Source organism: Panthera onca, chromosome C2 (assembly GCF_046562875.1).
Source record: "Panthera onca isolate mPanOnc1 chromosome C2, mPanOnc1 haplotype 2, whole genome shotgun sequence".
Taxonomy (NCBI): Eukaryota; Metazoa; Chordata; class Mammalia; order Carnivora; family Felidae; genus Panthera; species Panthera onca.
Genome location: NC_138347.1, coordinates 55639431 through 55654611, shown reverse-complemented (window position 1 = coordinate 55654611; position 15181 = coordinate 55639431). Strand labels below are relative to the sequence as shown.

Here is a 15181-nt window from a genome sequence, read left to right as displayed (position 1 = left end):
AAAGCAAAAGGCCTATTTGGTTATTCCTAGAGTAGTCAAAAGAGCTGCAGAATCTGCCCGAGATTTCATCCAGGAATGGAGAACAAGTAGGTACAGAAATGCAGGTTTGAAGGTCCAGGGGAAAAAGAATAGAAATTCATAATAATTTTATCCTACCAAGGCCTGCTCATTCACTAAAAGAATTAGGAAAGGATTTGTTGGTTACAGATTTGCATTTAGGAAGCATTCCCTGGGTACCATCTGGGGAATGAAGTAGAGGGAGCAAGGACACTTTCAGGGAGACCCTTGGGGGATCAAGGACCCTGGAGAAAGATGACAGAAGTCTGGAGGAGGGTTGACAGCAGGAGGGTTGAAAAGAAGTGCAAACATGTGAGATGTAAATATAAATACATAAAAACCAAAAACTGCTTATTAATTCAGTAACACTCTCAAGGGTTTGTGTTTATTATGCCAGCATCCTTCCACATTGGAAAAATAATAAAGCTTTTTGTGCTATTTTGAGTCCTCTGAGCTGCAGCTGCCAAGGTGGGATTCAAAACCCTGGGATTTTTATTAGGGGGAAGGCTCAAGGAAAGGAAATAGGGAGGGCCAGGCACTTGGGGGAGTTGTGACTTGCAATGCAAGTCCCACCCTGGCAGTGAGGGGAGAGTTCCAGCAGCTCCCCCACCATTTAGCAGGACTCGAGTGCTGGTTACTTTATATAGCATTTGCTCTTTTAAACTGCAGCTTTTCTTCTGTGCCTCTGGGCAGACAAATTTGTTCATTTTCTCTCAGTACTATTTCTCCCCATTGCAGCTGGCAACATTGAGTATGGGGGTTCCCTTCATTACCTTGTCTTCATCTCTCTTGCTCTTCTCTGTGTGGTCTCTCTATCTTTTGTTGTGCAGAAGATGTTCAATCAGCCTTCAGTTCTTTAGGAGGAATTTCTCTATAAATAGGTGTAGATTTTGCATGTCTGTGGAGGAGGTGAGTTTAGGGACTTCCTATACCTCTATCTTGGACCAGAACACAAAAGGAGTCCTTAGAAAGAAACAAAGGAAGGAAGGAAGGAAGGAAGGAAGGAAGGAAGGAAGGAAGGAAGGAAGGAAGGAAAAGAAAAAGAAAAAGAGAAAAAAAAAAGAAAAAGAAAAAAAAAGAAAAAGAAATTTCTTGGAAAACCTGTGTTAGCTCCTTAAAATGATGACACCAAGACCAAGCATGGGCTTTTATATATTATTTCTCCCCCCAAAACAGGCTCGAGTGTAGGATTCATGTGAAAGACTTTGGCAACTAGAAAATCATAATATGAAATAGAAAGAGACAGCATCAGGAATGTTGGATAGAATTCTGTTTTCTCAAGTAGTGTCCTTGATTTAAACAATAACCATTCCTCAAGAAGAAAACTCAGAGAAAAGAATAGTGTGTCTTTTGTACTCTAGCAAATGCTTTGTGAAGAAAATGGAAATTGAGGACCAAGAAATGCAAACCTGAAATGAGTATTTTCCTCTGGGGTAAATTAAGTGGTCGGAGGGAAAACTCTAGATGGGATAGTCTTATTTTACCTGAGCTTACGTGGTGCTTCAAGAGGAGATGGAAATCTGGATGTGAATGTGAAATATCCTACAGTTAAATGTGGACGACTAACTTCATTTTTACAAAGTATCAGGCAGACAGAGCCCTTTAGCCAAAATTTGCATCCTTTGCATTATTAGACCTTCTTCCTTTGCTCCCAATTATGCTTCTACCCCTCACTTTGTCTCAGGGTCTACTCAACTCCTGACTTCCTGGGTTCTGACTCCTGCTCTAAATGCCATGCATGCCTTTGACCTTAATGAAAATTTTCTCCAAAAACAAAGGTTGCATTCACTTATCAGGTTTTCCAGCTCTTGATCCACATATTGCCCAGACCTCTAATCCTAGCACCAGACCTCCAGGCCAGACCCCACAAAGAGCAAGTAGACAGGGTTCCACACCAACAAAAAATAACAGCCCCCAAATACACTGGGCCCCTGCCAGATTTGTGTAAGCATAACTTATCATCTTGCTGGCGGAAGAGTGAGATAAATGAGAACTCAGAGGACCAAAAACACTAAAGCCTGTCAGGACTGAAGCAAGCTCAGACATCATGGAGCCTTGGCCCAAACTTGATGCCAAAAGGGAGTGCTGGGGTTACACCCCAGATGCCTCTGTTGGCATCAGAAAACTCCAGAAAGATCCAGTGGTTTAAATTCTTCCCTTAATTCTGAGCCAGAAATTCTTAATTCCAAGGTGGAAGTATAGCAGAAAGAAGGAGGAGACCTCAGAGCAGAACTAACTCCTGGACTCTGATTTATGGGCATAACTGCCAGGTTTGGGCATGTGACAATAGATCATCATTCTTGTATTTGCTGATGCAGCTTTGAAGCCTCATTCCCAGTTCAGGGCTCTTGGCCAGAGCTCAGTATGGAAGACACAAAATAATACTGGGGACTGATTGTAGAGGAATATGTCAGTGAGTATGACATTCATGAGGGTTATGCTTGGGGGAGACAAACTGCAAAATATCGAATATTGAAATTAGATGTTGTCAGGTTTCTTTTCACCAATCCCCACATGCTCCTGCTTAGTATTATAATAAATATCCATTACCCAGGAGGAAGAGGAGAAAGTCAGCAGCCATCACCAGACATCTGGCTTTGGAAGCAGTTTTGCTGAAGAGAACACAACCTGTGCCACTGAATCCAAACAGCATTCATTCTTGGTGGTCGCGAGCATCCTTGCATCCAGAGAAAGGAATCACTTTGCTATTTTTTATGGTTTAATTATATTATTGCATAAAACATTTTGGCTGTATAACTTTCTGGACTTCCCTGTTTTACAACCAATAATCCCGCTGAAATGTGAAATGTACCTAAAATTAACAAAGACAGTGTCTCATCCCACATCTCTGATTTCATTTAGGCTTGAAGAAGTAGTCCAACATCACACAGAGTACAAAGCATGGGAGCAGAGAGACCTAGGTTTGCTCCCAGCTCTGTGCTGCAAAGTCACTCATTGGTGACCTGAATTAAGCCACAATAGTTGTCTTAGTCTTAGACTGTGTTGTTCTTTGAATGATGCCATAGAATTAGATCATCTCCAAGGGCCCTGGTAGCTCTAACACTCTACTGCTGAACTCAGGCTGACATCTGAGACAGACTCATGAGACTTATCTTCAAGTTTTCATTCCTATAATGATATGTGGATGACTAGGGGCTGAAATATTGGGAAGATATCATGGAAACTTTCTCATATAGACATCAGAAAAAATGGTCAACAGATTTTTGTACCATTTCTGTTTAAAATCCTTATTTCTCTGGATAAGAAATAAAGGTTTTGAGAATATCTTCAAAAATATTATGGCACTGTCCTTCTCCTCTACCCCTGGAGGTTCCACTGGGTAAGAAAGTTCTGAAAGACACGTGGGAATTTGGCCAAGCACTCCCTTCTGCAGCACTCACAGGAAGGAGGATCCAAGGATTTGCTGACATCCAGCTAGGGGTCCATTTGGAGCCATCTACAGATACTCTAGAGACATTGTGCTCTTTCAATGAGGAAAAGCCACACATATAAAAAGCCATACTCACTACCTATTTCCTGACCCATTGCAAACCACCACAGTCTCTTCTCATCAGTCTTTCTTCCAAAACATAAACTATACTGTGACAGCCATAATGCTTCTATTTACATTTCTGAGGCAATATTTTTAAGATCCTTGAAAGCTAGATTGACAACCATAGCCAGCCTATGACTTCATTTTTTAAAATTAAAGGTTATAATGCTGTTTCACATCTATTTCTGAGTAGCAATTCACCCCAAAACTCAGTGCTTGAAGCAACAATTTATTATTTCTCATGCTTCTGTGGGCTGAGGTTTTTCTGCTAGACTCACCTGGGCCCACCTATTTTGCTGCATTCAGCTGGAGAGAGTCTCTGACTTCTTCACTGATGTCTGGCAGTTGGTCCTGGCTATTGACTGGGGGACCTTGGTTCTCCTCGGTGAGGTTTCTTATCTTCTAGTAGGCTAGACTGGTTTCCTTACATGGTGGTTTGGGGGCAGCACTTCAAGGGAACAAAGTGGAAGCCACAGGCTTCTTATGGCCTAACCTCAGAAGTTGTACATTATTTCTGGTGCATCCATTGGTCAAAGGCAAGTCACAAGTCCAGATCAGAGTTAGGAGGCGGGGAAATAAACCATCTCTTGCTAGGAGGCACAGCGAAGTCAGAGACATGTATGTAGGAATTGCTGCTTTTTTCACCTCCATCTGCCACAGACAACTTTTAAAATGAGGCAAACCATAAGAGACTCTTAAATACAGAGAACTGAGGGTTGATGGAGGTGGGGAAAATGGGTGATGGGAATTGAGGAGGGCACTTGCTGGGATGAGCACTGGGTGTTTTATGTAAGTTGTGAATCACTGGATTCTACTCCTGAAACCAAGACTACACTGTATGTTATCTAATGTGAGAATAAAACATTAAAAGAATAATAATAAAATCATAAAAAATAAAGTGATTTTAAATAGTAAAACAGTACAATCATGGAAAAAGCAGAATGTATCAATAATTACAAGTAAAGAAATAAAATCACTCTTAATCCCTCCATCCCAGAAGAATGACTATTAATATAAGTGCATGTATGCCTAACATTTTTGTATACATATTTACATTAGGTCAAAAAATACATACTGTTTTGTTCCCTGATTTTTATAACCCAACAGTATGTCCTAAGCATTTCCTCATAATGTGCCTAATATATCATATTTAATGGGCCATAATTTATTTATGTATTATATATATTTTTACTACTATAAATAATCATGTAGTGAACTTTTTCATATAAATCTTTGTGCACATCTCTGATTATTTCTTTTTTTTTTTTAACATTTATTTATTTTTGAGAGACAAAGACAGAGCATGAGCAGGGAAGGGGCAGAGAGAGAGGGAGACACAGAATCCAAAGCAGATTCCAGGCTCTGAGCTGTCAGCACAGAGCCTGATGTGGGGCTCAAACTCACAAACCGCGAGTTCATGACCTGAGCCAAAGTCGGACCCTTAACCGACTGAGCCACCCAGGTGCCTCTATTTATTTCTTTAAGGTTAAGTCCATAAAGTAGAATTGCTATGTCAAAAGAAATATATATTTTAAAATTTTGAGATATTTTGCTAAATGACCTCCTATAAAAAAGTTAATATTCTGTTCTCAGCAGAGAAATATAAGAAATCCCTGTTTCTCCCTTTTCCTTAACCCTTCTGAGTCTGAGAGGTAAATACTGACATTCATAATTATATCAATTTGTATATCATTGTCAGTAATGTTAAACATTTTTCCCATTTTTACCAGCCATCTGTATTCTCTCACCAACCCAGTCTATTGCTTGTCTCTCTCTAGGAATATCAAGAAAAAAAAATGGAGAAGAAGGAGTCTTAACGGAATGTGTTCCCCTTAATTATCATTATATCAGTCTCTTTTCCCTATAGGTAAGTAGTTTACTACAAATGTGAGCACTTAAAAGTGATAAAATAATTATGTCTCATGAGTCAAGAGACCAGGTCTGGTGGGGAAGGGAAGGGGAGGGGAGGAGAGGGGAGGGGAGAAAAGGGGAGGGGAGGGGAGGAAAGGAAAGTAAAAGGGAGAAGCAGAGAGAGAAGAAAGGGAAAAAAAGATATGTGCTCAAGAGAAGGTACACAGAGGTGAAGAAAAAAAAGTTAGAATTAATTTAATGAACAGAGATGGATCAGAGAGGTTTAGAAAATCAATATTGGCTGGATGTCAGTGTAGAACTAAATGAGGAGAACATGGGGTATAAGAACCAGGGAGATTGGGCAACCCATTACTGCATTTGGGATATGCCAGGGTTGACCCTTTTCCACCAAAACTCAGTGGTTATCCTTAAAAAATTAACAAAAGATCCTGAACCCTCACGATATATTTCACAGCATGTTATATTTCAATAGCCCAAGAGACTCTAGTTTGGTCCTCAACTTGAAGTGAAATAGAACCACATAAAAAGGTAGAATAAATTTGTAGGCCAACATTCATCCATTCATTTATTCAACCAGCCAACAAACAACCATTAACATCTGCCATGTGCCAGATACTGTTTGGTCACCGAAGATATAGAGAAGCATTAAGTAATGATTCTTGCTCCCAAGCAACTTAAAATCTAGTAAGGCATCAAATGTTAGGGAAGAGAAACAACTTGGAAGGGAAGAGACACCTAATGATATTTAATTATTTAGACTATGAACTTATGATGTATCCACAGTGAGAGCCTTACACTTTAACATTTGTGTCATTAAGCTTGTCTCACCACTAAGAATAAGCCAGAAAACATGGCTTTTTTCTCAAAGCTAAAGGATTGCTTAAGTCCTGAAATCTCATTCTAAACACAAGACTCTAAGGAGTTTGAACTTCAAAGTCAGTGTGTTGGAGTCTCAATACTTTCAGGAGCCTCTTTGTCCCCTTTATAAATTTCCTTTCCTTCTCCCAGTGACGAGTTCAAATTCCAGAAATCTCAAAAGTAGAGTGGATCAGTAAATAACCAGATGTTTCCCAATCCCATGTTCAATTCCTGGGTACAGGAAGATGATTTACCAGTTAGACTTAATTTAGAGATTATGATAGGAATTAGACAGAGCCTGGTATCAGGAAATGCTCTCAATATAGACATTTATTATAGGTGGCCAAATGAATAGAATGCAAAAACCAGAAACCTGGTAAGGCTCTGGAAAGCCATATTTATTGTGTATGTCATGTCTGTCAGCTGCTTACCATTACCATATATCACCAATTACCATGCAGCACAACCATAATCATGTCATTAAAATATATGTAAATCTATTTTTAATAAGATTTTATCTGTCTATCTACATACACATGTATATAGAGAGAGACATGCTCAGGCTTCTCAGTTTGTCCTGGATCAGCTCAGCGACCCTCTTACAACTTTAAAAAATTAAAGAGTACATGGTTCCTAAACTTCAGGAGTTATGGTGGATCTTGCCTCACCCTACACGCCATTTCACCGACAGACAATCTGAGGTTCTTTCACAAAAGCATTGATTGGAGAGTCCAATGGCTGAGCATGTACTCTTAGAATTATAGCAGGAGTGATACTACCAAGAGATCTTTCTTTTTTAAAAAAATTTTTAAATTTTATTTATTTATTTATTTTGAGAGAGAGAGAGAGAGAGAGAGCAGGGAAGAGACAGAGAGAGAATCCCAAGCAGGCTCCACACTGTCAGCACAGAGTCGCTGATGCAAGGCTTGAACTCACCAACTAGGAGATCATGACCTGAGCAGAAACCAAGAGTCAGATGCTTAACCAACTGAGCCACCCAGGCACCCCACCAAAAGACTTTTCAATAGCCCTCTACCTTTTACTGCCTCCTCTTGGGTGGTTGGCAGTTTCTACAGGTCTCTTTTCTTTTACAGGGGCTCCTGTCAGTCTCCCCCTGGACCCACCCCCTTCCTGAATCAAAACGCTGGAATCTTCTATTGCTTCTCTTTAGCTAGCATGCAGAGACAGAGAAATAAAATAACAAGTGGAGAAGAGAGCAAACTAGGATAGCCTCCATGACAGGTGATCCCAGGGTGAATCTAATAATGCAGACTTGACCTTGACCTATGTCACCTTTAAACAACTTCACCAAAACTCTGTCTACTTCCAGGTCTGTGCCTCCTCTAATTTCCACCATGCTTACCTTCTTTCTTTTCATTACCTCTTCTCTATTCTCTCCTCCAGATCCTCTTCTTTTATTATCTCCTCCCCAGTGTCCCTTTCTGCAGTCATCTCCACCTCGTATTTCTCACCTCTGCTGTTGTCCATACCCAACAGTTAAGTCCGTTAGCCTAGCATTACCGCAAATAACAACAAATGCCAACAACATGCTATTGTCTATTAGACATTTCCAGCATCCAAAGGACCTGGATGGCCCAATTATTGGTCCTTTGGACAAATAAATTCAGTAAGCCACTCTGGGATACTCTTTTTGGACACTGGAATGCAAATTTTTTTCTTATTACTGACTTGAACCTGATTAGAACCTTGATTAGTGAAGAGACTTTATGCTTTCACAGCTAATTGAAAGAATTAAATCATCAAGTTTTATAGAACCAGTTTTTTTCTCTGATTGATGGTGCAGAACTCTACAGTCTAATCAGGTACCTATGTAACATGTGAGCAGATTCCGAAGATAATTTTTGAGGGATGTATTGCCCTATCTCCAAGCAAACCCATCACTAATCTCTATTCAGGGTGGGTCAGCCTCTCAATTTTTTAAAGTTTTTATTTAAACTCCAGTTACTTAACATACAGTCAAATATTAGTTTCAAGTGTACAATTTAGTGATTCAACACATACAATATCCGGTGCTCATCACAACCAATGCACTCTTTAATCTCTATCACCTATTTAACCCATCCCCCCAACAACCTCGCCTCTGGTGACCATCAGTTTGTTCTCTATAGTTAAGAGTCTGTTTCTTGTTTTGCCTCTCATTTTTCCCTATGCTCATTTGTTTTGTTTCTTAAATTCCACATATAAGTGAAATCATATGGTATTTGTCTTTCTCTGATTGATTTATTTCACTTAGTATTATGCTCTCCAGCTCCATCCATGTTGTTGCAAATGGCAAGATTTCATTTTTTTTTATGGCTGGATAATATATATTCTTTATCTATTCATCTGTCTATGGATGCTTGGGTGGACTCTGTAATTTGGCTATTGTGGATAATGCTGCTATAAATATTGGGGTGCATATATCCCTCTGAATTAGTGTATTTGTATTCTTGGGGTGAATATCTAGTAATGCAATTGCTGGATCATAGGGTAGTTCTATTTCTAACTTTTTGAGGAACCTCCATACTGTTTTCCAGAGTCAGCCTCTCGATTTTTATCCACATTTCAGTTTTTACATCTAAAATCAACCTGAATGGTTTTTCATGTACTGTCTAAAGTATATGAATCCATAAGATGAAATAGCAACACTTCCATGCCTCATCAGAGAACCAACTCTAGCCAAAAATAGAGCTAGAAACTTGTGTTTGAGAGACCTGCAGACTTCCTGTGGTTATTGGTTTTTCTGGTCTCCTACTATTTTATTCAGATGCACCGTGAGTTTTTAAAAGTTAAACGTACATTCAAATGCAATTTATAAACTGTAAACATGTCCAAGTAAGTTTATTATAAATCACTAAAAACAGAAAATGTTAAAGAATGAGAAAAACTTAAAAAGAGAAGCTCTATTATTTACTTATTAATTTATTCTCCTCTTTCATTTCTAATTATATTTATTTAGGTCTTCTCTCTCTCTCTCTCTCTCTCTCTCTCTCTGATGTGTCAAGCTTATCAATATTGTTTATTTTTTCAAAAAATCAGCTCTTAATTTCATCAATCATTTTTTTAAATTTTTTTTGTCTCTATTTCATTTATTTCTATTCTTATCTTTGTTCTTCCTTCTACTAACCTAGGGGTTTGTTATATGTCTTCATTTCAATTTTTAAAATAAGTTCATAACACTTCAGAAACATTCAAATTTGCCTTTGTATTTAAAACTCCTATCTTGCTCTGTATTCCTGCAGTTAAACAGTATAATTTAAGTAAGCAATGATAGCCCAGTGATTGTAAAGAAAAATTAGCAGATTTATGGGGCGCCTGGGTGGCTCAGTCGGTTAAGCGTCTGACTTCTGCTCAGGTCATGATCTCGCGGTCCGTGAGTTTGAGCCCCGCGTCGGGCTATGTGCTGACAGCTCAGAGCCTGGAGCCTGTTTCAGATTCTGTGTCTCCCTCTCTCTGACCCTCCCCCGTTCATGCTCTGTCTCTCTCTGTCTCAAAAATAAATAAACGTTAAAAAAAATTAAAAAAAAAAAAAGAAAAATTAGCAAATTTAAATTACATCTATTTGGTCACTCTATATGATTACATGGGGTTTAATTGCATTTAAAATTTTAAATTCAGGGCACCTGGGTGGCTTAGTCAGCTGAGTGTCCAACAGGTCCTGATCTCATGATTTGTGAGTTTGAGGGCATGCATTAAGGCTCTTTCTGCCCCTTCCCTGCTCATTCCCTTTCCCTCTCTCTCTCTCTCTCTCTCAAAAATAATAAACATTAAAATTTTTTTAAATTTAAAAAGTGAATACAAACTGAGTGGTATAATATTTTTTGTCTGATAGTGCACAAAAATACTATGCTGAATATAAACAGTAGCTTTAAAATTGACATTTGGTCTTTTTCATAGTTTTTGTTGGTTTTAAAACCAAAGAATGAATCAAGAAATAATGATTATTACTGATCATTACATAGTTGTTACTAGAAATAATTTTGTTATGTAGAGAAGAGGAGTGTTAGAGTGATCCCCTCCAGGTGTCAAATATGCTAGGCTTGCCACTAACTACAAGTGTTGCCCAAAGGGCACGGTCACTGTCTCTGTTGCCCAGGCTCACTGTAAACCAATCACATTCTCTTGTGATCCTGTTCTCTTTTCTTTCCTTGCCATTCTTAACAAACCCAGTAGTCAATGCAGTTCAACTCATCTTTAATCCATGTTCTTCTGGTCATCTACTTCCCAGTCTATCACTTTCTTTACCCGGCTCCTTTAAAAAAGTTTTCACTTCTCTTCTTAAATTGTCTATGCTATTATTTTCATCTGTGGATTGATAAGTCTCAAATTTATATCTTCAACTCTTACCTTTCCCCCAGACCCCAGAAGTATATACCCAACTCCCATGCCACCGCTCCACCTGGATGTCTAATAGGCAAATTAAATTGACCATGATCAAATATGATTTAATGTTCTTGCCATTATCCATGCTTCCCCCAGGGGTCCCCATTTTAGTAAATGGCATCACTCTTCAACAAGTCATTCAGAATATAACCTTGACCTTTCACTACTCTATTCCTCCTTTGCCCCACACCCAGTGCATCAGTAAACCCTAAGAGGCTCCACCTGCTATATATAACAAAAGTCTACCCAGCTCTCACTCCTTCCTTTACTGCCATCTGAGATCTGGAACTCTACAAGAGCTTGCTATTTGGTTTCCTTGCTTACCTATTTTCTTCCACAGCAGTGGCCTTAGTAAGATTTATAAAATATAAGTGATCTTATATAAATAAGTCATATCATCCCTAAGCAAAATGCTCCAGTAATTTCTCATCAAATTTGCAATAAACCCAGAGCCCTTATGTTGGTTGATAAGTGCTCTATAACCAGCCTGGCGCCAGTTGTGTTTTTGACCACTTTTCTCACTTCTCTTGCCTTTACTCACTTTGCTCTCTTCAGACACACTGCTTTTGTTGTATTCCTTCAACACACCAACCACCCACCCCCCTGCCTTAGGCTCTTTATACTTGCTGGCCCTTAGCCCAAAACATTTGTCCCAGCTTTTTCTATGGCTTACCCCACACGTCTGCAGCTCATTGCTTATAAGTCATCTTTTCTGAGGTGTCTTTCCTGAACACATTGCATTATATACAACACAGAAGCACATCCAATTGCCTTGCCTTCATTTCTTTCCTTCAGGGAATTTTTCAATATCTGACATATTGTATAGTTATCTTACACCTTAGAGTGTAGTCTCAAGAGGGCAAAAACCTTGCCTGCATTGCCCACTGCTGAGTCACCAGAACTAGAATTAGTATAGAGAAGCTCTATAGTTGTTGAATTAACAAATGAACTAATCTACCCAACTTTTATACCAAATCCAAGCCTGTGCTCTTTTGTGTTCTGTATTATTCCTTTATTTCCTCAACTCTTATCAGTTAATTAAGGAAGCATCCTTGCCTTTTTGCTGGCACCATTGAGCCCCATCCTCAAAGTTTTCTGAGAGAGATATGTAGAAGTAGCTGTTCCTCAGGGGGCATCTTTAGGAAAAGGGACAGTGAGGCTGGTCACAGCAGAAGTAGATCCAGGCTTTCCCACCTGACAGCCTCCAATAGTGGTCATCCAACAGCCATTCTCTGCTACTTCATCTAGCTTTTGAATCATGGGATTCAATCCTGGTGACCATGTGCTCCACTGTGGAGACTGTATCATATATAGGTCCAATGGTCTAAAATAAGGGATTGTAGACATCTACTTAATTTCTCAGCCACTAATGATGTAAAAGGAGGTCATATGACCCAGAACTGAACAATGAAATACAAGGGGAAATCTGCTTGAGTTTCTAGGGGAAAATTTGCTTCTAAAACAGAAAGGCAAAGCCTCCCAAAGAGAATGGTTTTACCCCGACCTCCCTTCCTGTGGGGAATAAGCTTAGGAATTCCCTGAGCTTGCACCAATGGGTTAACAAGGCATAAAGAAATAGAAAGCCACAGGATGAATGCGTCCAAGATTAGGTAAACAAGATTAGGTAAACAGGGCAAAGGCCCTCAGTATAGGACAAAGGTATAGGAATAGGAAATCTCAGGATGAAAACATCCAAGATTAGGTAAACAAGATTAGGTTTTCAGGGCAGAAGTGCCACCCAATTTAGTACAATAGCAGAAAGTTGCTTTCACAGGAAGGAAGGAAGGAAGGAAGGAAGGAAGGAAGGAAGGAAGGAAGGACAAAAACAGGTAAACAGGACTCCCCTTGGCAGAGAACCAGAACAAAGCAGCTGTTGCTTATCATGGATGCACTGAAGTTTATCACAGTTGTGTGTCACACTCAAGCAAGCAGTTCTTTGAAAGTGTACTGGGGAGTGTGTTTGTTTGTCTGTGCTTTCTTATGTGTTGAGGGGTGCTTAAGTCAGTTACCATAAGGTATAAAACATCCTTTCCTGGCCAGTCTTTGTAGACCTCTTCTGAACTCATCTGTGAGTTAATTTGCTCTGCAGCCACCCTCCCTGGTTCTTCAAACAGCTTGGAGAGATCCAGAGTCTTCCATACTGGCACTGATTTTCTCCTATCTGTTCTCTCTTGAGACTGTTCACGTGTTCCCTTCCTTCTCGACCATACTGGAGCTCAGAGATCTCAGCTTTCTATCTTTCCTCCCAGCCCCAGGACATTGCTGTTCTACAGGATGAAGCTTACGTCTTACTTCCTTCTCATTCTCATCCTCCTTCTCCAGCTGATGATCCCAAGGTATGCTCAGTGTTCCTTGGACTCTATCATGGATACAAAGATAAAGGAAGCTCTCACTGGCTTAGGTAACTGACTGAGGGCAGAGAGTGGGAGAGAACCCCTGATCATGCCACCTATTCCTAAACCTAACTTCTTCTTGGTCCCATCCCTAGATCCCAGCTTCTATTAAGTCCACTCAAGCTTAATCTTCCTGCCCATGGCTTTTTCTACTCCCATATCATTTTTGGACTGCTAGCTAAAATTTGAGGTTTCTCTGATGATAATGAGCTTGATGATGATGGTAATGAGGAGGAATATAATTATAATTTATGGACACTCATTACAAACGAGGTATAGTGCAAAAATTTACATAGATAACCTCAATTTTCACTTTATGAAATAAGTACAACTATTACTTTCATTTTATAAATGAGAAAACTGAACTTTAAAACCTAGTGAGTAGCATGATTATGGACACAGTGACACTTCTGAGGTAAAAGGAGATTTGGAAGGGGACTATTGGAGACAGCTATCATGGGCAGTACCCCTTCTTCTCTCCTGTTCAGAATTAAATCCTACCCCAGTAGGGGCGCCTGGGTGGCTCAGTCGGTTAAGCGTCCGACTTAGGCTCAGGTCATGATCTCGGGGTCCATGAGTTCGAGCCCCGCGTCGGGCTGTGTGCTGACCACTCAGAGCCTGGAGCCTGTTTCAGATTCTGTGTCTCCCTCTCTCTGACCCTCTCCCGTTCATGCTCTGTCTCTCTCTGTCTCAAAAATAAATAAACATTAAAAAAATTAAAAAAAATAAATAAATCCTGCCCCAGCAAAGAAGATTTCATGTACCAGTATCTTTAACTCAGGCAGACTGTCTTCCTGCCCTGCAGGTAAGTAACTTCATGAGACGGAATGGTGAGTAAGATGCCCTGTGCCCACCCCATCCATCCCTCAGCACCTATACCTTTCCTTGCCTCATGATTGTATTAGCCTGGAGGTGAGTTGTAACCTCTGGTTCCCAGTGATCTCTTACCCATTCTTATTTCCCTTAATGATGCTACTGAGGGCTCTTGGGTTTATGTCTCTCCCCTTCCCACCTCCCTTTCATGAGCTCACATATCAGCGCTCCCTCCCCTCCTTGTCCTGTTATGATCTGTTACCTACCATTCCCCCTGTCCTTCATCTCCCTTTCCCAATCTATTCCCTTGTCTGGTGAGTAGGGCCAGCATAGAGGTAAATATATCATGAATCTAAGGAAAGAAATGCCCAGGCCCCTCATTTTCACAGGCCTCTTCCATAGCCATATACCCAAGTTTGTTTTAGTGATTTTTTAATTTTTTTCCTTAAAGAGGGCTCTCAAAATCAATTTAGTTTGCAGTCCCACAAAACTTAGATCTACCCCTGGGCTGCACAGATATGAAAAATGGTAGGTGTACACCTCCCTCCTCTCAAAATCCAAGGGTTCTGACATCTGTGTCTTATGTGTCCATATAGGAATGGTTGTCACCAGCTGTGCTTGTGGCTATGGCTGTGGTTCCTGGGATATCCAGGGAGAAACCACATGCCAATGCCAGTGCAGCACTATAGACTGGACCACTTCCCGCTGCTGCCACCTGACCTGAGGGGGAGGAGGATGAGAACCCAACTGTGTGACCATCACAGTAATGAAACTACACATCAAACAGGAAACCTGACTCAAACTGTCCCTTTCATTTGTTACAGCCTGCTTCTTGGGTAGTAAAGACAACTCTTTGCATCTCTCTGTGTTTGTATTTTTGATATTACTGCCCTGGGCTTAGAATTCCTCTAGCCAGAAAATTTCTCCAGCGTCCCAATTACTCCATCTCAGCAAGGATTAGTAAAAATATGGGGAGACTGGGGAAATTTGAGATTAATATTCCAGCCTCCTAGTTCCCTCATTGTTTAACAAAAGGACAATGATTATGCCAGACATTTTGCTTGGCACAGAGAAAGTAAATAACATGCATGCTCCTATGAGGCTCACTGAATAGAAGAGTGGGTTCCAAACTAAGTGCAGGCAGATTTTCCAAGGTGGAGGCAGGTAAGAACGTTTTTTATTTTTTTTATTTTTTTTATTTTTTTTATTTATTTTTTTAAATTTTTTAACGTTTATTTATTTTTCAGACAGA

General features: G+C 40.0%; 1 protein-coding gene and 1 non-coding gene across 3 annotated transcripts in view; both read left to right on the top strand.

The window, feature by feature from the left end:
* The window catches only part of LOC132684315 (uncharacterized), a 30500-nt gene extending 25429 nt beyond the window's left edge, over positions 1-5071 (top strand). For both annotated transcript variants that reach the window (XR_013557904.2, XR_013557903.2), the window contains exon 5: positions 2612-5071. This is a non-coding gene — a transcript (uncharacterized LOC132684315). The remainder of the gene's footprint in view (positions 1-2611) is intronic.
* Positions 5072-11765: 6694 nt separating this feature from the next.
* On the top strand, positions 11766-14975 carry RETNLB (resistin like beta). Its single transcript, XM_078432554.2, has 3 exons — positions 11766-13124; positions 13862-13921; positions 14526-14975. The coding sequence occupies exons 1-3, from the start codon at positions 12998-13000 to the stop codon at positions 14651-14653; spliced, it is 315 nt and encodes a 104-aa protein (XP_078288680.1). The 5' UTR covers positions 11766-12997; the 3' UTR covers positions 14654-14975.
* The last annotated feature ends 206 nt before the right edge of the window (positions 14976-15181 follow it).

Coding starts and splice junctions, on each gene's coding strand:
- RETNLB (XM_078432554.2), top strand. CDS start 12,998: ATGAAGCTTACGTCTTACTTCCTTCTCATTCTCATCCTCCTTCTCCAG. Junction 13,125..13,861: donor GGAAGCTCTCACTGGCTTAG/GTAACTGACTGA, acceptor ATCCTGCCCCAG/CAAAGAAGATTTCATGTACC. Junction 13,922..14,525: donor ACTGTCTTCCTGCCCTGCAG/GTAAGTAACTTC, acceptor GTGTCCATATAG/GAATGGTTGTCACCAGCTGT.